Below are 24,152 nucleotides of genomic sequence, written 5' to 3'. Positions count from 1 at the left end.
ACGGGCGTTTTCAGGGTAAAACGGACAAATTAAAAATAGTTTGGGGGCTTAATGCGCCATGAATCTGCTATGGCAGCATATGGACATATTGTTCTATCAAACACAACAGTTGTTGTGGCTTAAAATACAGCAGTTTCTTTTAAAGAGGAGCACAAGAGCAGAAACTGCTTTTTCAGTCTTGTCTGTGTTTTCCGCCAGATCTATTTTTTTCAAATTCAATGAATAAGACTTTTAAGGGACAAAAGCGGAAGCATCAAAGGCTTCTTGTGGTGATATCGACTCATGTACAGTAAATGGCCGTTCTTGTGTTACAGCCCTAATGCATTTTTGATGGACTTGGGCGTGCCAGTGAGTCGGAGAAAGTTCACTCAAATTTGCTTTTCAAGATAACAGATCATAAGGCTTTTCCCAATGGCTTTTATGTTACATGTTTTACTATTTCATGTGCTCAGTAAAGACTGTTTGATCAAAATATTTCATTTAATCGTATGCATACTGCATATATTTTGGGCGCATAGATTTATAATGTATAGATCAGTGATGCTTTTTGCAAGAAGTACCACAACTTAGTGGAGTAAGTAAAGGTTAAGAAAAATATTTCCTCCTATTCCTGTTGAACTTTGTTGGCAGTCACAGAATGTCAGTCTCTCCACCTCCACTGTCTTGTCAGCAGATCACTCTTGGAAGACATTTTTATTTATATACAGGTTTTTGTTCGAATGACATTTGAATTGACACAGTGCAAAGGAGGCGGTAGAAGAAGAAAATGTCTTTGTTCTTGCAGCAAGACTGTCAAGAAGAAGACGGAACAGCACACTGTGGCATATTCAAAGAATACAAACAAGAAGTTACATAAAATTTTTAACCTTTACCTTTTCATGCAGGAATTATGATTTTTTTTTTCAAAAATTTTTTTGTTTGTTTTTTTTTACAATAATATAGGTTAAGGATTTCAAATGTGTGGGCAAGGGGCCAATTGGGGACAATATTTTGCACCCTCATTTGACATTCAGTTGTCGTATTTGTGTTGCTTGCATGTATTTTGTGATGGACCCCCCAAAAAAGTCCTCTGACACTACTGGGTAACCGATAATATCGGCCGTTAAAAAGATTTAAAAATGACATCGGATAATTTTGAGATTGGTTTTTCATTATCAGCTTAGGACCAATATATATGTTGCCTTAAATGTGAATGTAGGAGTCTTCTTCCTTTGTACAAGTCTTGGTCACAGATTAATACAGCGTTTGTGTTTACTAACGCTTCGATATCTTTAAACCAAGATGCTTGGGATTTTTTTATATGAGCAGACCATTTGTGTTGCAAAAATTAAATGAACAATAAATGATTTAAAAATCATTAATTATAGTCTCATTACATATAACTTCTCCGTTACCAGAAATAAATAGTCACTAAGAAAACTAGAACAGTAATAAAATACAAAAATCTGCAAAAGCCCAGCAAAATGCAATTTGGGAATTGTAATTTCATCGGCATGTCCTATGATTGCCTTCCTGTATTTATAATGCTTTGGTCGACCATTAGTGACTCTTTGGGGGTACCAACTGTAAATTGATTTAATTATGAATGATTCCTTTTGTTTAATTATGGACATTTTGGCTCATTTCAATTTCTTTGATTCATATGGGATATTTATTTTCTATAACTTCAGTTGAAGTTGTTCTGTTTTTTCACAGAATGCTTATTTAATTTAGAAAAACTTGAAGTTGTTACATTCATCATTAGTAAAGCATCTAGTGGTTCCCCACACTAACATAATACATACTGCATAATACAATTAAAAATAACACGTTAACGGTACGACCGGTATTGGTATTGGTTTATTATCGGTATCGGATTTTTGGAGTTGGACAATATCGTGTTATCGGCTTAAAATTAATTATCGGATGTCTAGTAAATAATTTAAATAAATAGTATTAATTAATTGAAGGATCCAGTTTGTAAAATATATAAATTATTTAAATTGCAATATTTTTTTCACAGAAATCTTTGAGTAATAAAAATACAAACAATTCTAAATAAAATATAATTAGTTAAAAAAAATTTTTTAAATAAATTAAAACCTTGTAATAAATTGTAAAAAAAAAAAAAAAAAAAAAAAAAGACAAATTTAAATAAGTGTGGCCTGTGTGTAATTTGCCCCAGGAATTTTATTTATTTATTTTTATTTTTTGTTTGTTCTGTGACCTCAGTTGGCTTGAGATGCCGTTGTTAGAAAATATATGTCCAATCTATTTTAACTGGGAGGGCCTGGAAACGATCGTTGAAATAGATTGGACGTCCGTTACTGTCAATAGGTGTTTCCATTGTCAAGTTCCTTTTTGTACTACCTACCACTACGCACACATACTCATAACCTGAGCTGGCAGTGAATGAGTTGAACTAAAGATACATTTTTTTATGGAAATATATTTCCACCAAGAAGTTCATTATTTATGAATCATATGTTTGTAATATGAATTTGAAGAGGTGATTAAAATTTTGGGGTCAAGAGGTCAGAAAAGGAATGTCTAGCGGATGTCTGTACTCCTCTTTCCTGTCCACCTCTAGTATTTTATGTGATCATGTTCATGTTTTATGAGACATATTTCCTGAAAATTTTCACATTACATGATAAATTGATTAAAAGATAATTACATGATAACTGTAACTTCATATGTTTTGATTAAAATGAGAAATTCAGCGCAATATACTGAACATTTCTTTTCTGGTGTTACAGCAGAACTCATGAATGTAATAAAGATGCATGTATTTTTTTTTTCTTTCTACGTCTTACTAAATGAAGGCAGAAATAATGTCTTGTCTTCCATGTTTGCTATAAAGAGCGAAGAGGACCTTCAGCGTGGCTGCGACATCCTGAGCGACGACATCTAATGGGGGAAAAAAAAATCACCTCTCAGGTTACTTTGTCTTTACAATCAAGCATAGCAGGACAAAACACAGGAGATGAAGATTAAATCAATAAACTACTTGAACCATGCAGCAATACCGATAATTACAACTTCATGTTCCGTCCATTGTGCGTCTCTCCAAGGCTGACTAGTGTGACTGCATTTTAAAACCAGTTTGTTTTGACAGTGGCCTGATTACATGCGTAAGGTGTTTAGGATGTTGTTGTCACCTTGTGGTTGGACAGCGGACACCTGAAGGCCCAAATGAGTGAGGAAGCTCAAGGCCAAAGACACGTTGCGCATCTAAAGTCCAAGACACAACACAAAGCAACTATTAGACACAAAGTGAGTCATTTAAACTCCTAACATGAACCCTGTCTTGACAACGAATTTTGGAGATTCTACAGTTCTGTTCGAAATGATTCAACCCCCATGGTGGATAAGTGTTTTTGCAAGTTTGACAATCATTGACAAAGCTGAGGCTTGGGTGAGGTTGGACCTTTCAACATGACACTGATCCTAAGCATACCTCAATATCTACCACATCTTGGTTGCAAAAAAAGTGCTGGAAGATTCTGGAGTGGCCATCGCAATCACAGACTTAAAGTGCATGTGACACGAAAAAGCATGTTTATTTCATAATACACGCGGTATTTTATGCTCCTGAATGATATGGACCTCTTTGATGTGTGTGGAAGCGATCGCTATATTTATTTAGTTTTTTAAATCCCGCACCACAAAAATGAGTGACTTCCGGCTTCGGTCTTGCATTGAGGAGGAGGGCGCTGTGACGTGTACGGTTGAAGGCGTCCTCTTCACTACAGCCATACTGTTGTGTATGAGGACTAAGGATTCAGCTGATTTTGCGGATTAATACGTTTCTTTTTCGCATCACGCCAGCCAAACGGCTGCAGAAAAATCTTGCTTTATGAGGGAGAGGCGTATGCGCCTTTTTGGAGTTTCAAAAGGTTCCCATTCACCGTGGATATTGGCCAAAACAAGCCCCACTACTGTGGGACCATTGGACTTACGATGAAGTGAGTAAACATCTTGTTTTGTATTATGTCAAATACGAGTACAGCAATTACAAAGTAAACACTACAAACTTTCTTTAAATAAAGGACTATTTACGTTTGATCATTGATGGGCATGTAAAAAGCTCTCCTCATGCACATTAGCTGCACGTTAGCTGCACAACAACTGCAGCCGCCCTCCTCCGGGGAACGAGCTATAAATTGCTCTCCGCCGGGCGGTTTGCCGGTCCGCAAAGACAATCGACAATCCAGTCGTCATGTCAAATAATCCGGGCTAGTTATGTGTGATTTTCCGCTTCGAAGACTTTGAAACATCACTCGGTTTGGGTTAGCATGTCGGCTATCTGTCACGCCTCTTGGTTTGTTTACATTCTCCGAAGCCGGGGAAGGGAAATGACATATGTCTGATTTAGGTGTCATAAAATATCGTTCGGGAGGTGCGACAGTAAAGGTGACGTCGACAGTTTTGACCATTATGGAGTAATTTTGCCATGTCGTCCTGAATAAGTGCATTTTTATTATTTCATGTTCCTTTTAGCACAAGACTGTTATTTGTCATGACATGCCATTTATTTAGCAATTGGGGAAAATACTTGGATAAAAAGAATATCCTGTAAAAATATTGAAGTAAAGAGACAGAAACACTGACATTTTGCAGCTCTCTTCGTCGCGTTTTCCTCGTTGTGAATAGTTCCCCCTCGACGGGCTGCCTGGTCCTTCTCAAGCCATTTATTTAGCTATTGTGGAAAAATACTTGGATAAAAAGAATATCCTGTAAAAATATTGGAGTAGAGAGACTGAAAGAATGACATTTTGCGGCTCTCTTCGTCGCGTTTTCCTCGTTCTGAATAATTCCCCCTCAATGAGCTGAATAGTAAAACTGATGAGCCCAGTCTCCCGCTGATGTCATCCACCTGTTGGGGACGCTAGAGCCCTATAATGGTAGGCGTGGCTAACCGGCAGATTAAAAGACTAATTTCTCGTCATCTGCGCTTTGCTAAATTGTTGTATATAGTCGAATCGTCTCAAAATATGGTTCTAATTCACATAATAATGCTATTTAAAACTTTTTTTCTCCTGTCGTATGCTCTTTAAATCCCATTGAAAATCTTTGGTGGTACTTGAAGAAGGCAGTTGCAGCACGCAAGCCCAAAAATGTAAATGAACTGGAGCCCTTTACCAATGAGGAATGGGCAGAGATACATGTAGATTACTGCAAGAAACTTGTGTCAAGCTATGCTTAACGTCTAAAGGACGTTATTGTTGCAAAGGATGTTGTAGTAAGTACTAAAGTTATTCATACCTTAGGAGTTGAATAATTTTGTCAATAAAATAATCACAGAAAGGCCATAAATTGGAATACTCAAATCTTTTCGTTATTTAAGTTGTATTTGTCAATTTGACATGTCATTGTTTAATGTTAGTATAAACAAAAAGAGCAATACATGTGCAAAAACACTTATATACTGTGGGGCTTGAATAATTTTGAAAACAACTGTATTATAAAACCTTAATTCAGATTAGAAAACCAAATTTTAAAACCCTAAACCAGATTGAAATGATAACTGGTCGGCTGCCAATAATGACGATAGACGTCTAGTTCATTTGAACTGGGAGAGCTAGCAGCAAATAATCGCTGCGAGCCCTCCCAGTTCAAATGAATTGGACATCTATTGTTGTCAATGGCACATCATTATTTAGGTCTACCATCTCTGCGTGGTTGATGGGGGTCAAATTGAAGTCAGAAAGAGGAATGAAGAAGCCCTCTAGTTGTCCGATCAGCAGGAGCAACATGACACCATCAGAAAACTAAACACACAAAAAAAGCTAAATTAGGGAAAAATCAAAAATTGTGTGTAAATGAAGGTGGCGCAGATGATGTCTGTACCTGCTTGTCCAAATCGGACACATGCAAGCCCAGGCTTGCCATTCTCTCGTTTACAAAGTCAAGCAGAGCCTACATGACGGGAAGACATTTTGTTGAGCAATCTAACTTAATTTCCATTTGAAAAAGTTGGCTAAAGTTTGGCCACATCGCTTGGCCTTTTCAAACTTTATTCCAAATAAAAAGAACACAAACAACCCGAAAAGATTTCAAAATAAAAATTCAACAAGGGCCTGAAGGTTAAAGAGCAAAAGTCCAACGAGACTGCTGATTAATTGCCTTTCCATCACTTCAGTCCCTCTGGAGCTTTCTGCAAATTGGCACCTTGGCACCCTTCCTCCTCCTCTTTCTCGTCGTTATATACCTGCTTCACCACGGCGACCTTGTGAGCCTCCAGTTTCAACAGCTGCTCCACAGGATTAGCGTCTCCTGCACGGTGGAGCACAAAAGTCCATTACTAGTCTGTACATCACGCTAACACACAAGTACAGCTCTTTAGCTATATTTACAATACTTTCATAATAATGATAGTAATATATAATTATCATGTAAAAATGTCACATTATTATGACTTAATAATCTTCTAAAAACGTGATCACCATCCTGTAAAAATGTGAAAACTCATGTAAAAACATGATAATTATCATGTAAAAACGTGATAATTATGTAAAAACATGATAACAAGAATATAAAAATGTGATACTATCGTGTGAAAACGTGATATTATGTAAAAACATGATAATTATCATGTAAAAAAATATATAGTATAAAAATGTGATACTTTCGTGTGAAAACATGATAATTATTTAAAAACGTGATAATTAACATGTAAAAACGTAAAAACTCATATAAAAATGTGATACTATCGTGTGAAAACGTGATTATCATGTAAAAACGTGATAATTGTCATGTACAAACGTGATAACTATAATATAAAAATTTGATACTATCGTGTGAAAACGTGATGATTATCATGTAAAAACGTGATAATTGTCATGTAAAGATAATTATGCAAAAACGTGAACTTTATCATGTAAAAATGTGATCATTTTTGTGTAAAAACGTGATAACTATCGGGTGAAAACTTGAAAACTATCATGTAAAAACATGATAATTATCATGTAAAAACGTGATAACTTTAATGTAAAAATGTGATACTATCATGTGAAAACGTGATAATATGTAAAAACATGATAACTAGAATATAAAAATGTGATACTATCGTGTGGAAACATGATAAATATGTAAAAATGTGATAACAATCATATAAAAATGTGACACTATCGTATGAAAATGTGATAATTATCATGTAAAAACGTGATGATTATCATGTAAAAACGTAATAACTAATATAAAAATGTGATACTATCGTGTGAAAATGTGATTATCATGTAAAAACGTGATAATTGTCATGTAAAGACATGATAATTTTGAAAAACATGATACTTTATCATGTAAAAACGTGATATCATGTAAAAATGTGATCATTTTTGTGTAAAAACAATAACTATCGGATGAAAACTTGAAAACTCATGTAAAAACGATAATTATATAAAAACATGATAACTACAATATAAAAATGTGATACTATCGTGTGAAAACGTGATAAATATGTAAAAATGTGATAACTATAACATAAAAATGTGATACTATCGTGTGAAAACGTGATGATTATCATGTAAAAACGTGTAATTGTCATGTAAAGACATGATAATTATGCAAAAACTTTATCACGTAAAAACGTGATATCATGTAAAAATGTGATCATTTTTGTGTAAAAACGTGATAACTGTCGGGTGAAAACTTGAAAACTATCAAAACTAAACTAAAAATGTGATAATTGATCACTTTGAAACTTGAAAGACAAAACGCTGCAGAATATCTAATGATTTAAACATTTTGATCAAGTATTGTTTAATTCTTGGGTTAAGACATGGTGAGAACTTACAGTTATTAAGCACCGTGAATGGTGTTAGAATAAGTATGCATACACTCAGATGGAATTTAAAGTGTATGCATTTTATGTATTTTATATTTTTACATGACGCTTAATGACATCCATCAAAAGCATTCATTAATGCTCATGACGATATCATGTCATAATTATGATAGTCTTATGACAGTTGTGACACCACTGTCAAAAAAAAGTGTTACCCATTATATTTATCGTTTTTTTTTGTGACAAAATTTAGCGGACGACACTTAATGACATCTGTCATAAGCATTCATCAATGCTCATGATGGTGTCATGTCATAATTATGACAGTCTTATGACGGCACTGTCAAAAAAAGTGTTACCCATTATATTTATCATGTTTTTACAGGATAGTTATCACGTTTTTACATTATATGGTAACACTTTGACAGTGGCATCGTAGGACCGTCACAATTACCAAATGATACTGTCATGAGCATGAATGAATGCTCATGACAGATGTCATTAAGTGTCATCTGGCAAATTATGTGACTTTTGAATGGATGTAAAAGATCCAGACTGGACATAAATGGAGTGACAAAATTTAGCAGACGACACTTAATGACGTCTGTCATAAGCATTCATCAATGCTCATGATGGTGTCATGTCATAATTATGACAGTCTTATAACGGCACTGTCAAAAAAAAGTGTTACCCATTATATTTATCATGTTTTTATATGATAGTTATCACGTTTTTACATTGTATGGTAACACTTTATTTGACAGCGGCGTCATAGGACCGTCACAATTACCAAATGACACTTAATGCTCATGACAGATGTCATTAATTTTCATATGGTAAATTATGTGACTTTTGAATGGATCCAAAAGATGCAGACTGGACATAAATGAAGTTATTGACAAAATTTGCCGGATGACGCGTAATGACATCCAAAAGCAAAAGCATTCATTAATGCTCATGACGATATCATGTCATAATTATGATAGTCTTATGACAGTCTTATGACGCCACTGTCAAAAAAAGTGTTACCCATTATATTTATCGTTTTTTTTTAAAAAAATGATAGTTATCAGTTTTTAAATGACAATTATGTTTTTACATGATAATTTTCACATAATAGTTTTCATGTTTTGACATGATAACTCACATTTTTACATGATATTATCACTTAAAGATGTCATAACAATCAAGTAAAAATATGATACTGTAATTATTTTTATTTTATTTTTTTGTGGCAACAACAGGCTTCCGTACATTCATATACATAACCATATTTTACATATTCGAAATCCTCATCTTTTGGAGTCATTTGCAACTGCTTCTGCTCAGTTGGTAGTATTTATTTACATATTTATGTCACTTATTAGCTGTGTACATATACTATACATTTTCCTTTTTCTTTTTGTGTCATTTTCATATTGCTTGGCATATTCACTGAGTCGCTGCGGAGGGAATTTCCACTTGCATGAGTCTGGCAAGTGCCCTTGCGGCGTTAACTTGTAGGCCTATTTATTTATTAGGCCTATTTGCACACACATAATAAAAAGTGTATGATTGTCAAAGGTCTGGACCAAATCTTCTCAAAGGCATCATCTTGGACTTGGACTTGAACCGAGGATTGCCAGGACTTTTTACTCTTCAGCTGCCATTGACAGAGCGATAGACGTCCAATCAAGGTCTACTAGTGTTAAACTCATTTAAATTCACAGCACAAGAGTCAAAAGTGCCACATGATTGGACATCTATCATCGTCAATGTTACTGAAAGAGCTAATGTTAAAAAAATGCAAGTAATTGTATTGTGGAAAATTATACAGTACATAAGCAGCTGGACAAACAGCTGATCCTGCATTTTGGATTTGGCTGATTTTCTGATAGTTTACCAACTGGAGTTCATGTACTAACCATCTGTGCTGCAGAGGGTCTCTGAATTGTTCCTGAAAAATAAAAAACAAGAAACAATGAAAAACTCTTGTTGGAAGAAATGGTACAAAAAGTGGTTCTCACCTTTTTTCTGTTAAAACCTCTGTTTGAACTTCAGACCGGATTCCGCTCTTGCCCACCTGCGCGGATTCAAACGTGTCTTAGCACTCGACAACGAAAGCTTTTCCCGCCAGAGGATCCGACTTACTTCCACGACCACAACTTGAACCTTGACATCAGAGGGCAACTCCAGTTCGGGCTGGAAATGTTTTACCATGGCAACCAGCAGGTGAAGCGTGGCCAAGAGGTCTTTCTTGTGGATTACTGAAAAAAAACAGTTAGATAGGACCTTTTACGGAAATAAACTATTTAAGTTATTGCCTTCCGTTGACAACGATGGACATCCAGTTCATTTAAACAGGGAGGACTGGGCTACGAAGTTTCAGTGCCATTGACAATGCAAGACATCCAATCCATTTTGACAGTCAAAATGGATTAGACATCAATGGCAGTCACTTGCCACGTTTACATGGAGCCAAATATTCCAATTACAATCAGAATATTTGTTCAAACCGAATAAATGTGTTCCATATAAAAACCTCATTCGGAATGAACAGGCCCAAACCGAATGGAATTTCATTCCGATTCACAGGGGTGGAATATTCCTTTTCCCAAACCGATTAGAAGTAAAATTATATCATGTAAACAGGGAAGCGGAATGGTGTCTGGTTGCGTTCTTTCTGCGCATGCTCCGTACTGACGTGGTGACGTCACTTGGTGACGTAAGTAACGTCACTTGCAACATGGCTTCCAAGCACACGCACAGCGCACCCACACAACTTTTTAAATGAATAGCGTATCATTCTGAAGTTTTGTTTCCACTCGAAAAGTTAAAACAGCAGCTGATCTGACGATCGATCTCCATGTTTTGCAACGTGACGCTTTGTTTTGATTCATCTGCGCATGTCAGACGGCAGTTGTCAAACGTCCTTTCGGAATAAAGGCAGTCACATGTAAACGCTGGATCGGAATAGATGAAGTGACATGTAAACAGCTGATGTGAAATTTCCATTCGGAATGATTTGAATCGGTATGAATAAAAGTCAGCATGTAAACGTGGCTACTGAGGTTGATGCCGTAAAGTAATACTACTATATTGGAGTAAATAGTATTAAAGTATTTTTATGATGTCTGTTTGGCTACATGTTTGTGTTGAAGGTAACTCAAGAATAGGGTTGGGCATCGTTTGAATTTGAACTGTTCCGATTTCGATTCCACGTTTCGATTCCGGTTTCACATGATTCTCGTTTCTGATTATTTTAATTGGCATGGTAAAAAATGCATAGTTTATATTAATTTCTTCACTTCTCGATAATTTTTTCAAAATTATATGAACTTTCAATTAACTTCTCTCAAGGGTATTTTGAACTTGTATGTAAGTATCAGTCTTTGAACTTGAATATGAGGAAGTTTCTTTCCACAGGAGTGCACTTTCACAAAGATGTTTACATTTCAAAAGCTCACGGAGAAAACATTTACACATATTCTTTTGCCTATGTTTTAGAGTGTCATATGCTGCTGGCATTTTTACATGTTATTGAGCTCCCTATAATAGGCTAACCTAGTGCATAATGTCAAACATATAAAAAAAATAATTGTAAAACCCAGTCCAGATTAACAGCGGGTACAGTGTAAAATAAGAAACAGCTTTTGTTCAAGAAAATGATCATATCTGCCTTCTCAGGCAGTAAGCGTAAGCGTTCTGGACAGATAGTGTCTCCTGCAGTGGAGAACACACATTCACTGGGTCTAGATGAAGCTTAAACGCATAAATATGAGAAAGCGAGATCTGACAGCAAAGGATAAGTCTTTCTTTCTCAGACAAACCAGCTGATGGCTCGTGCTCCCAGCGTAGTAGATAAATAAATGTCACTTATCACTGTAGTGAAGTACGTGGAAAAAAAAGTTATTATATAGTTATATAATCATATTATTATTATATATAATTATATAGTATTAGGGCCAGATTAATAAATTTAAAAAAGAGACTACGAGATAAGTCGTGCTCTTGCTACGAGAAAGTCACAAATATTACGTAGGGATAAGGGAGCACTTTACATACATGCACCTTCGCTGGAAACTGCGATGAAGCATTGTTACAAATTCTTCTATTGATTATAATTTGACGTAGATGAGGCAAAAATAATAAGGATATACTTAGTTTGATGCTATCAAACTTGCAAGATACAGTCCATCACAAAAGTGAGTACAACCCTCGCATTTCTGCAGATATTTAAGTATATCTTTTCATGGCACAACACTGACAAAATGACACTTTGACACAATGAAAAGTAGTCTGTGTGCAGCTTATATAATAGAGTTAATTTATTTTCCCCTCAAAATAACTCAAAATATAGCCATTAATATCTAAACCCCTGGCAACAAAAGTGAGTGCACCGCATGGAACCTACGTACATTCCTAAATGTCCAAATTGAGTACTGCTTGTCATTTTCCCTCCAAAATGTCATGTGACTCGTTACAGGAGTGCTGTCAGCATTGCTGCAGAGATTGAAGAGGTGGGGGGTCAGCCTGTTAGTGCTCAGACCATACGCCGCACTCTACATAAAATTGGTGTGCATAGCTGTCACCCCAGGAGGAAGCCTCTTCTGAATATGGTACACAAAAATGCCTGCAGCATGATGAGACGGGCGAGCTTTCTTGTGTACTGTCTTCAGAAGAGGCTTCCTCCTGGGGTGAGAGCCATGCACACAGATTTGATATAGAGTGCGGCGTATGGTCTGAGCACTAACAGGCTGACCCCCCACCTCTTCAATCTCTGCAGCAATGCTGACAGCACTCCTGTAACGAGTCACATGACATTTTGGAGGGACAATGAGAAGCCGTACTCAATTTGGACATTTCGGAATGTACGTAGTTCCCATGCGGTGTACTCACTTTTGTTGTCAGGGGTTTAGATATTAATGGCTATATTTTGAGTTATTTTGAGGGGAAAATAAATTAACTCTATTATATAAGCTGCACACAGACTACTTTTCATTGTGTCAAAGTGTCATTTTGTCAGTGTTGTCCCATGAAAAGATATACTTTAGTATCTACAGAAATGCAAGGGGTGTAGTCACTTTTGTGATACACTGTATGTTTATAATATGAAATGTAAGAGGTGATTAAAATTAGGGTTAATGAGGTCAAAGGTCAGAAAAGGAATTTCACGATACTTTGACAATGGATCAGCCAATTTAACTCAAATTTGCAGGTTTTATGAGAAGAGAATGAGTGATGACATATTGGGACAAGTGGGCTAAGGTCCGCCAAATATGGCGATGCTTTGAATTTGGCTGCTTAGGTGGAAATCTACTCTCTCAGAGTTCTCTAGGTTTGGCTAGAAAATCTGAATATACCACTTCAAGTTGTACGTCATTTTCAAGCGCAGAATGGGGGCTTTCTAATTCGGTAATTATTTTGTCAATACGCTCTCATATGATGATGCTCAAGTAACTTTTTTCTAACTTGAAAATATTACTGCTATTCCCCTTGAGCAACTGAAGGGTCAAAGGTGACCTCACTGGTAAACTTCTACTGTGTTTGTGCGAAGTCTTTGTAAGCAGCCATGGATAATAACAACAATGATGAGAATGAGATTCAGATCCAAATGACTTGAGAGAAGACAGATAAGCGCAGGCAGGCCCCATTTGGCCGCATCACTCACGACTGACGCTCCACTTGGCGTCCGTCTGGCCCAGCCGCTTGTCGAACTCCTCCAGCACGGCTTCCAGCTTGCGGATCTGAGCCGAGCTGCGAAGCGCCATCTCATCCAAGGGCAAGCGCACGCCAGCCAACCTGGCTGCAGCGACCAAGCAAGACATCGTCATGGAAAGTTTTCATTATCCCTCACTTTTTGCATCTTTTGCTGTAACCTTTTAACAAATTTGTTTTTTGTGTGCAGATTTGTCACTGATTAAAAAACAAACAAACAATAAAATACTGCTTGAATTGATTATTTTGATTATTATGATGAGTCAAGGCAAAAATAAAACTACCGGTAAATCTTTTTTCCCACTACATGATATGATGACATTCGTTGTAATTAAAGTTTTATTCCTAATAAATAATTCTGCCGTTGAATCAAAGCACTACATGGCATGAATTAAAATTATTATGACTTCTTAAATATTGCACAACATAAATGTAATCTGACTATTGGAATGAGATTCTGCAGTGCAGTGGCAATAAATATTAATAAATAACCATTTCATGGCTGGTTACTTTTACTTATCAATCATGAATTAACAAAAACATGATAAATGATTAAATCTATATTTAATAGTTCAATGAAATCTCACGATAACTAACGATCATCTTTTATATTATCATGAATCCTACAAGGGAACTATGACTCCACAGTACATAAATGCAAAACTTGTAGGTGAATGACAACTGTTGTTTGTTTTAAATTGTTATACAACATATACAATGACCAAAAAATGTAATTAAATTCTAAATTAAATATTGAAATTTCGTTTTTAAGAATGCATATACTAGTACATATGCAGCGGTGTGAAAAATATATGAACCTTACTGAATTTCTCACATTTCTGCACAAAATCCCCAGCAAATGTGATCTGATCTTTGTCAAAATCACACAGATGAAAATACAGTGTCTGCTTGAACTAAAACCACCCAAACATTTATAGGTTTTCATATTTTAATGAGAATAGCATGCAAACAATGACAGAACCGGGAAAATAAGTAAGTCAACCCTCTGCCTAAGGAGACTTAAAGAGCAATTGAAACCAATTTTTACCAAACATTTTAAGTAAGGTGCGTGCCCAATCACTGATGAGTGGTTTAAAGCTGCCCTGCCCCTTATAAAACACACACTTGGTAACAAATATCCTGATGAGAAGCCTTGTCTGATGTGCATCATGGCTCGGTCAAAAGAGCTGACGGAAGACCTGCGATCAAGGATTGTTGATTTGTATAAAGCTGGGAAAGGATACAAAACCATCTCCAAAAGTCTGGATGGTCATCAATCGACAGTCAGAGAAGTTGTCTACAAATGGAGAGAGTTTGGCACTGTTGCTTCTCTCCCATGGAGTGGCCGTCTACCAAAGATGATGCCAAGAGTTCAGCACAGAATACTCAGAGAGGTAAAAAAAGAACCCTAGAGTGTCTGCTAAAGACTTACAGAATTCACTGGCACAGTCCAATATCTCTGTGCACTCATCAACAATATGTAAAACTATGGCCAAGAATGGTGTTCATGGGAGGACTCCACGGAGGATGCCACTGCTGTCTAAAAAAACAATGTTGCTTTTTTAATGTTAGCAAAAGGCACTTGGACACTCCACAGAAGTTTTGGCAAAATATTTTGTGTACTGATGAAACCAAAGTTGAATTGTTTGGGAGTAACACGCAACGTCATGTGTGGAGGAAAAATGGAACAGCTCACCAACATCAACAACTCATCCCCACCGTGAAGCATGTTGGAGGGAGCATCATGATTTGGGGCTGTATTTGCTGCTTCAGGGCCTGGACAACTTGCAATCATTTATGGAAGAATAAATTCAAAGGTTGATAAGGATGTTTTGCAGGAAAACCTGAGGCCGTCTGTCAGACAGTTAAAGCTAAAAAGAGGATGGATGCTGCAACAAGACAATGATCCAAAACACAGAAGTAAATCAACTTCAGAATGGTTTCAGAAGAACAAAATACATGTTCTGGAGTGGCCACGTCAAACTCCAGACTTGAATCCCATTGAAATGCTGTGGCATCACCTAAAGACAGCGATTCATCCCAGTTATCCCAGGAATGTGACTGAACTACAGCAGTTTTGTAGAGAAGAATGGGCCAGGATCTGCAGGTACAGGAAGTGTCTGGTTGAAGTTATTGCTGCCAAAGGGGGGGGCACAAAATATTAAATGTGATGGTTCACTTACTTATTTTTGCTCCTTATGTCATTGTTTGCATACTATCCTCATTAGAATATGAAAACCTATGAATGTTTGGGTGGTTTTAGTTAAAGCTGACACTGTTTTTTCATCTGTGTGATTTTGACAAAGATCAGATCACATGTGATGGTGATTTGATGCAGAAATGTGAGCAATTCCAAATGGTTCAGATACTTTTTCACACCACAGTATATGTGTGTATATATACAGTATAAAGAAACATAGTATATTAAAATATACTAATTTATTTCAGTGTTTTGTAAAAAACTTTAAAATATCAAGAATCAACACTTAGTTTAAATAAGTAGAAATGTGTTTTTATTTATCAAATTATATTATTTCTACAATAATAGTTGTAACAATATCATTTTAATGAAATCCATTAAGAGCATCAATTGTTAAAATACAATTGCAAATTAAATGTAGATTAAATATTCAAGTGAAATTGTAACGAAATAATGATGGCTGTTTATCTTGAATATTTTACCTATTTAAAAAAAAAAATATATAAAAAAAAAAAATAAATAAAAAAAAAAAAAATATATATATATATATATATATATATATATATATATATATATATATATATTGTTTTTTGTTTGTTTAATCAAGATAGCTATAAATAAAGGGGAAAACCATATAAATATTGGAATGAAGCTCCAGCGCAGAATTAAATATTTCAAAAGATAACAAGTGCCATCAGCTAACATGAATAAATTAAAATCAATTATTAAAAAATGAAATTCTTACTAAATATTTAAATAGAAAAAACTTAAAATATAAACAAACATATTTACGCCTTTAATACAAACATCATCAGTGACTGATCAATACACCTTCTAATAATATATATTTTTTAAATAAAAAAAAAAATCCCTTTGTGAGTGTGCTGAAGAAAAATAAACGTGAGCATAATCTGACCCAGGAGGTGATGAAGAACGAGGCCGTCGTAGAGATCGTCGACCAAACTCTGAACCACGATGTGCTCTGCTTTCAGAGTGCTATTGATCCAATCCAGCAGCGTCTGGCCAGTCACACACACACACACACCCGACACACACAAACCGCCGCTTTCATCTCTTTGAATTCAGCTCTAATGAATTTCCTGAGATAACAGCAAATCCTGAGCTGGATGTGAAAAAAGGAGCAAAAGAACTCTTCTATATTCAGTTTGACAACATACCAAGAATCTTATTTATTCATTGCCACTTGCAGCAGGAGAGCCATTCTTGGAGGGGGTGCTGTCATATAGAAGAGCCTGTCAAGCCCCCCCTCCCCTATCAACACCACCACTCCCTCCCCCACCTGTGATCTGCCTCCCATCACCTCCCATAATTACCTTCATTAAAATTTCACCCAACCTTCCACCTCGCTGCCTGCTCCAAGTATTATTCATGCACACATATAGTACATGCAGCCTGTCAAATGCAATTCTCGGATCCCTCCAACCATTTACTGCAGGCGGGTGGGCGGCCTGGCGGGGTCGTTTGGGACATCATTCAGGATTACCTCTCACACACACACTTCTCATACGCATGAGTCAATACATCATATGAGTGGATTTCAGTATGATGTGTGAAAAGATTTCAACTGTGAGGATGACATGTTACACAGTACAGCGTGATGATTTTTCACTCGAGTACTAAAGTGTTTCAGTAGTGTGTGAGAAAGTAAGCTTTCAAAAGTACTATGTGTGAGCAATAAAAAACTTGCTCTGTGGAAGAGCGTTTCAGGAAGACGGGTTGCCCAGTATGTCATTTCAGGCAAAAGCAATGGTTCTTAACTTCCTGTTGTGTGTGTCCTAGGACTCCTGGGCTTAAAGTGTTTTAGTCAAGTTGAGATTAGGGCTGTCAAACGATTAAAATTTTTAATCGAGTTGATCTCAAAAATTAATTAATCGTAATTAATCGCAATTCAAACCATCTATAAAATACGCCATATTTTTCTGTAAATTATTGTTGGAATGGAAAGATAAGACACAAAAACGGATATATACATTCAACATACTGTACATAAGTACTGTATTTTTTTATTATAACAATAAATCAACAAGATGCCATTAACATTAACATTCTGTTAAAGCGAACCATGGATAGAAAGACTTGTAGTTCATAAAATATCAATGTTAGCACAAGTTATAGAAATTTTATATTAAAACCCCTCTTATTGTTTTCGTTTTAATAAAATGTGTAAAATTTTCAATCAAAAAATAAACTAGTAGCTCGCCATTTTGATGTCAATAATTACACATTGCTCGTGGTGCTGAAACCCATAAAATCAGTCGCATCCAAGCGCCAGCAGAGGGCGACAAAACACCAAAAAACACAAGTAACAAGTGGACATGACACTGTGCTGTCATTTTAATCTGTTTGAGCGGGGCATGTGCGTTTATTGCGTCAAATATTTTAACGTGATTTATTTAAAAAATGAATTACCACCCGTTAAAGCGATAATTTTGACAGCCCTAGTAGAGATATTGGTGTGTGTGTTTTTTTTTTTTTAATTGTGTGTTTTCTCTCAGAATGACTGTAAATTAGAGGAATTGTTGATTGATTGATTGATTTCATCTATTGACATCGACAAAAAAATCACCACGTCCAAAAGTTTTGTATTACAAATCCATATATTGTAGTTAGAGGAACTAGTCTGTCTTTTACCTCCTGAAGCTTTTCCAGTTTGGGGTCTTTTAAGGACGTTGGCTGGATCATTTTGGTCCTTTCATCTGTCCATACAAACAGTGATATTGATACATCAGCCAATACAGTAAAGTTGTTGGCAACTTTTAACGCTAAAAGAAGCCGCACAGACTTTTTGTCGTCTGAAACGAAGGTGTCAGCATCTATACCAGGAGTCAGGAATCTTTTTGACTGACAAAACAAATCTTAGCTGCCTCTTACATTCCTAACCATAAAAAGGGACAAATTCTGCAGCAGGATGGTGCGCCATCACATACTTCAGTCTCAAAGTTCCTCAAGGCAAAGGGCAAAGAAGATCAAGATCCTCCAGGACTGGCCAGCCCAGTCACCAGACATGAACATCAATCATTGAGCATATCTGGAGTAGGATGAAAGAGGAAGCATGGAAGACGAAACCCAAGAATGTTGATGAACTCTGGGAGGCATGCAAGACTGATTTCTTTGATGTTCATGATGACTTCATCAATAAATTGTATGAATCCTTGCCAAACCGCATGGATGCAGTCCTTCAACCCCATGGAAGTCATACAAAATATTAAATTTGGATCTCACAGCACCACTTCTTAATTCGCTTATTTTATGTAACACATTTTTGTATTTGAAATACATTTTTTGTTAAATTTTCACACTACTTTCTGTAGGTGACAAAACTTTTGTCTTGCCAAAATTTGACCTTTATATCTTCATTAAATGATAAATCTTTTTTCAGTGAAACAAGCATATTGTACATTCAACATCATTTGGGAGGGTAGTAGCTCTCATATGAGCCATTTCTGAAACCAATTTAATTATTAAAAGTCAGGTTATTAGCAATTGTTTCTAAAATATGGATAAGCGACAAGACCTTTGTCACGGACTGTACATTTTAAAGTGTGAATTCACATTCATATTGTTGCACTAATGCAATACTTCTCAAATTGAGAGGCGGTTTCAAAACCGCTAAAATTTTCCGTCATACCGTAATACGGTATTAGCTATTTTTATGTCCCAAAAATGCTGCGAGAAATCCGTGGCTTTGTGCGGCAGCGCTCATCTCTCCCCCTCCGGTTGTATCTCTGTCCTGTGACTGTCTGTGACACTTCACCTCAGCTTTTTCCCCCGTCAAAAAAGACAAAGTCACTCGAATGGGAGTACTTCAGCTACGGAAAAGAAACAGAGGCTTAGAGGGCCGTGGCTTAGAGGAGGAAGGACAGAAACAACACCTCCAACATGATTTCACATTTAAGTGGCAATCATCTGTCACTTTACATAAAATGTAAGGTAAGTAAGCGGCGTCATGAACATTTCCCATCAGCTATGGGAGTTCACTCCAGCGTGTTTAGTGTGTCTAGCGATGGTAAAACAAATACTATAACGTAAGCTTGTTAATAAGGCAGATAATGTGGCTAGTTGGCATGCCAAAACAGCTAACTAGTTTCCTCTCTACCATTCACTACCATTAGCCTACTTTTGTAAAGTCTTCTGCCATTGTAAACATTTGTTCAAAACAATATTTTAATAATACAGCTTGTGGTGTTTGTTCTCTTTGGCGACTTTCTGTGTTGAAAGAGGGTGTGTGTTTGTATATAATGTGTAATTAATGATACGAGTCGTACACACTCGCTCTATCTCTTACTCTCGCTCTCTATTAATATTTACTTAATTAATATTATTAGTAGTAGTGGTATGTGTTTTACATAAAATCAATTTGATCGTATAATGTTTAAGTCCAGTTTGATATGACCAAAGGTTCTTGTTCTAATGTTGAGCAGCATGAGCGGTGGCTGTGGGTTTAGTCTATAAGTTCTATTTATACCAATTATATTTTAAAATTTTCAGTTATTATTTTTTGTTATTTGATTTATTTATTTTAACACTATGTTCATGTTGATGTTCCAATTTGCAAATATGTTGTTTAAAAAAATCCTGTTCAAAGGGGAAAAGTTTTTTTTTTTTTTTTTTTTTTTTAAATCCCATACATCTCAAAATAACACATTTTAGAACTATAATGGCAATACCGTGACACCGCGGTATTTTTGCCTAAGATTATTATACGGTCAAAATCTCATACCGGTAAGTCTGGAGTTCCAGGCTAGGGAAACACAATCTTTCTTAAGGCAAAACACTACCGCTTTTGTCCACCGGCGTCGCTAAAATTGACCAAAACTGAAAAGTTACCAAGTGTTGTTTTAAGGACCATATTGCACAATTTGTCTGTTGTTTGTTAAGATAGTATTTGTTTCAAAATGTCATTTTTTAAAATGTAATTTTGACACTTGGGGTTCCGTAAGTTGCAGCCCGCAGGACTCGCTTTCAGCACCCCCTGCTTTCAACAAGTAATCAGATCATACTTCGTTATCCACCTTCCACGCTGCCTGCTTTCAACAACCCTAAGCCCTTTTCTGAGTCATGAGACGCGGAAGGCAACAAAGAAACAAAAGGGGCGTAGAAGGCGAGTACTGCACACCCCAATTGGACCTACTTGCAATAATTGCGCCTCTGGTGACCCTACACTGTCTCCACTCCCTGTCTCCCAGCCACGAGTTGCTGACGCCTGGTATAGAGACAGAAATAAGGTACTCCAGCTCTTAACATATAAACATACCTTGGAAGCATTCAGCATCATCTTCCTTTTCTTGATTGTTGGGATTCTGAGAGACATCTTCCTCCATGACGTCCCCTCTGCCAATACTTGATACAAACAATTTGTTTACATGACAATTTAATATAGTGCACCGTACACCAAAAAAACAGCAGGGCCGAGAACGAAAAGTGGTTTTTGGTATGTGGCAAAATGGATTTTGGCATGTGGCATTTTTTTTTTTTTTATATGTGGCATTTTTTTTGGTATGTGGCAAAATGGATTTTGGCATGTGGCATTTTTTGGTATGTGGTCAAAAATCACAGCGACACATGTTTTTCTGCCATTTAAAATGAATGGAAAATTTGGACGCGCATAGCCGTCAATGGCATAGCCTTACTTGGGTGCCAGTTGAATGTCAATGCGCTGTAATGTAAAGTGTATGGTCAAAAATCACAACCACAAGTTTTTCTTCATTTAAAATGAATGGAAAATTTGGACGTGAAAAGCCGTCAGTGGCATAACCTTACTTGAGTGCCAGTTGAATGTCAATGTGCTGTAATGGTAAGTGTATGACCAGAAATCACAGCCACATGTTTTTTTTGTCATTTATAATGAAGGGAAAATTTGGACGTGCATAACCGTCAATGGCCTGCACAAATGCTATATACAAAAAAAATGCAACATACCAAAATCCATTTTGCCACATACCATAAAAAAATGCCACATGCAAAAAAAAACAAATGCTACATTCCAAAACCCAGTTTGCAACAGACCCAAAAAATGCCATACGCCCCAAAAAGTTCCACGAGCCAAAATCCATTTTGCCACATACCGAAAAAATGCCACATGCCATAATCCATTTAGCCCCTTACCAAAAAAATGCCACATGCCAAAAGCCATTTTGGCACATACCTTATACCACTTTCGTTCTAGCTGTCTCTCGGGTCTCAATGGCGGAAAACACGGACAAGACTGAAAAAGCAGTTTCTGCTCTTGCACCCCTCTTTAAAATAAACTTCTGTATTTTAAGCCAAAAGAACTGTTGTGTTCGATAGAACAATATGTGTATATATGCTGCCATAGCATATTCATGGCGCATTAAACCCCCAAACTATTTTTAATTTGTCCGTTTTACCCTGGAAACCCCCGTTTACAGACGTCGCGCAACCGCTTTTGTTTCAACCCAGTCATAAGAAGAAGGGAATTAATTATATTTCTTATTCAAAATGTCTGTCAGTTTCAGCTTAGAATTATTAATTGATGTCTGATATTTAGTTTAAAAAAAAAACGACTTTAATGAATTATCCATTATCCAAGGAAAAAAAAATGTTTAAAAGGGTAAATATATGAAAAAGAACATCTTGACCACTCCTTGATATCTGCATCGTGACCATTGTTATATTACCATGTTTCACCCATTAAATCCCCCCAAAATCCGGCTGTGGCCATTCACATCTGTGTCTTGACACTCGATGATACATGTTACATGGAGTTTTTGGATCGAAACAAGGTAAGTATGCGATAATATCTAGTTAAAATCATGGCGTCTTTAATTATGCTCTCTCATGCGCTCACCTCCAGTTAGGGTGTGGCTGTTTAATTTTTTTTTTTTTTTTAATGCTCTCCTGTTCAAAATTTTTCTTCTCCCAGAAAATTCAGATTTTAAGCTTTCCAATGATGTATCACACGAGCATATCAGATAATTTTAAAATTTGGCCATATTGGGGGTCTCAGAGCGGAACTTCAAGTCACCTGAGTGTTTTCCGCCATATATATGTATGTATGTATATGATTACCTCATTGGCTGCAATTGATGGCGATGACAGATGTCCAATTCATTTAAACTGGCAGGGCTGGTAGAGAATGACATAAGGAATGAACTACCTTCCAGTTCAAATGGATTGAATGCCTCCTAGTAATGGAAAATGAAAAGAGCCACACAATTTGATATCTATCATTGTTAATGGCGGTGAGAGAGTTAAACAAATTTTAGTTTTTTTAATCAATTTCTTTATTTGTAACAGAATTTGTCTTAAAAAAGCAGCACTTTTTCATCTGAGAGGATTTTGATGAATAACCCCTAAATCCAATAATAATAATTAAAAAAAAAAAAAAAAATTGTTAATGATAGAAAAATCCTCTCACAGTTATGGCATTTCAATACAATACAGTAGAAAAACAAACGCACAAAAACATCCCATGCCAAAACTGAACAAACCTGTAACATTTTAGGAGCACCTTTTAAAAACATTATTTCATTCAAATCGTGAAGAAAAAAATTCAATGACAATTTTTTTCTAAAACAGTCTTCAAGCAAAGCTTAATACTTTTTTTTTTTTTTCAAAGACTACTACAGTACTTTCCTATGAAAGATTCAAGCGAGCCAAACTGGCGCTTTATTCTTCTGTCATGACATTTTCAAAGACAAAGAACTCCCTTTGAGATATGATTGAAATGTTTTTGTTCCTTTGAGGTATGAAAACAAAAAACTTAAGGTCAAAACACTTAAAGATATTTTGTGTTGATTTTCACTCCTGTGACTTGTACGACACATCTTGCAGTCAGAGGCTCTCCGGGTACGTATTTGTATTCGGGTGTCTCGTGAGGGAAACATGAAAGTAACACATGGTGACAAGGCAGACCTCAGCAGCCTCTTTACAGTCTTTGTGTGGCCTCTGACTTTTTCCTTTTTCTCTCACAAACAAGATTATGAACACAAAAAAAAGCCTATTTTGGAAGCAGCTTACCTCCTCTGCTGATTTAAGAAAGCCTTAAATCCAGGAAAGGGATAAACGAAGACATTCAACTAAACTTCAATGTATCGTGGATTCCATTGAAAAGCGCTGTCAGCTATCAGGCGCTTTTAAGAAAATAAAATGTCACAAAGTCGGAAGTGGAGATGTGCACACTTGAGAGGATGTGGTAGAGGGAACGGGAGCACTTCCTCTATTTCGAGTGAGATATATTTTCTTCTACAGTGTACAAACACGTGACATGCTTTGAAATTGAAATAAGTGAATGATTGTTTTAACACCATTTATGACGACAGAAATCTATCACCGTTAATGGTAGCTAATCTGGGAAAGCTGGTAGTGAATTACAGTAGCTTGTTTCATGCAGAGGCTAGGCTAGCGAACAGACAAACCAGGCAGTTGCTTGGCGCCCCGGCCAATTATATTTTATTTTTTTGTCTTCACGTGAATTTTCTTCCCAAAAAGTTGTCGATCAGTTGT

The 24,152-nt window shown here is 36.3% G+C and overlaps 1 protein-coding gene across 4 annotated transcripts; it reads right to left on the bottom strand.

Moving 5' to 3' along the window:
• Positions 1 to 578: 578 nt before the first annotated feature.
• parvg (parvin, gamma) lies at positions 579 to 23,783 on the bottom strand. 4 transcript variants are annotated; one of them, XM_057837731.1, is made up of 14 exons: positions 23,667 to 23,774; positions 22,716 to 22,831; positions 20,941 to 21,026; positions 18,318 to 18,382; positions 16,582 to 16,684; positions 13,419 to 13,553; positions 9,899 to 10,014; positions 9,775 to 9,830; positions 9,673 to 9,704; positions 6,194 to 6,258; positions 5,833 to 5,901; positions 5,652 to 5,753; positions 3,141 to 3,213; positions 579 to 2,889 (listed from the first exon to the last, which is right to left on the bottom strand). In XM_057837731.1, the coding sequence occupies exons 2-14, from the start codon at positions 22,787 to 22,789 to the stop codon at positions 2,795 to 2,797; spliced, it is 1,071 nt and encodes a 356-aa protein (XP_057693714.1). In that variant the 5' UTR covers positions 22,790 to 22,831; positions 23,667 to 23,774; the 3' UTR covers positions 579 to 2,794. The 4 variants fall into 4 exon arrangements, with proteins under 4 accessions (XP_057693714.1, XP_057693715.1, XP_057693716.1 ...); XM_057837732.1 differs by having other exon boundaries at positions 22,716 to 22,772; positions 23,667 to 23,773; XM_057837733.1 differs by lacking the exon at positions 22,716 to 22,831 and having other exon boundaries at positions 23,667 to 23,783.
• Positions 23,784 to 24,152: the final 369 nt, after the last annotated feature.

This window comes from Corythoichthys intestinalis, chromosome 5, assembly GCF_030265065.1.
Source record: "Corythoichthys intestinalis isolate RoL2023-P3 chromosome 5, ASM3026506v1, whole genome shotgun sequence".
NCBI lineage: Eukaryota > Metazoa > Chordata > Actinopteri > Syngnathiformes > Syngnathidae > Corythoichthys > Corythoichthys intestinalis.
This window is presented reverse-complemented; position numbering and strand designations above follow the sequence as displayed.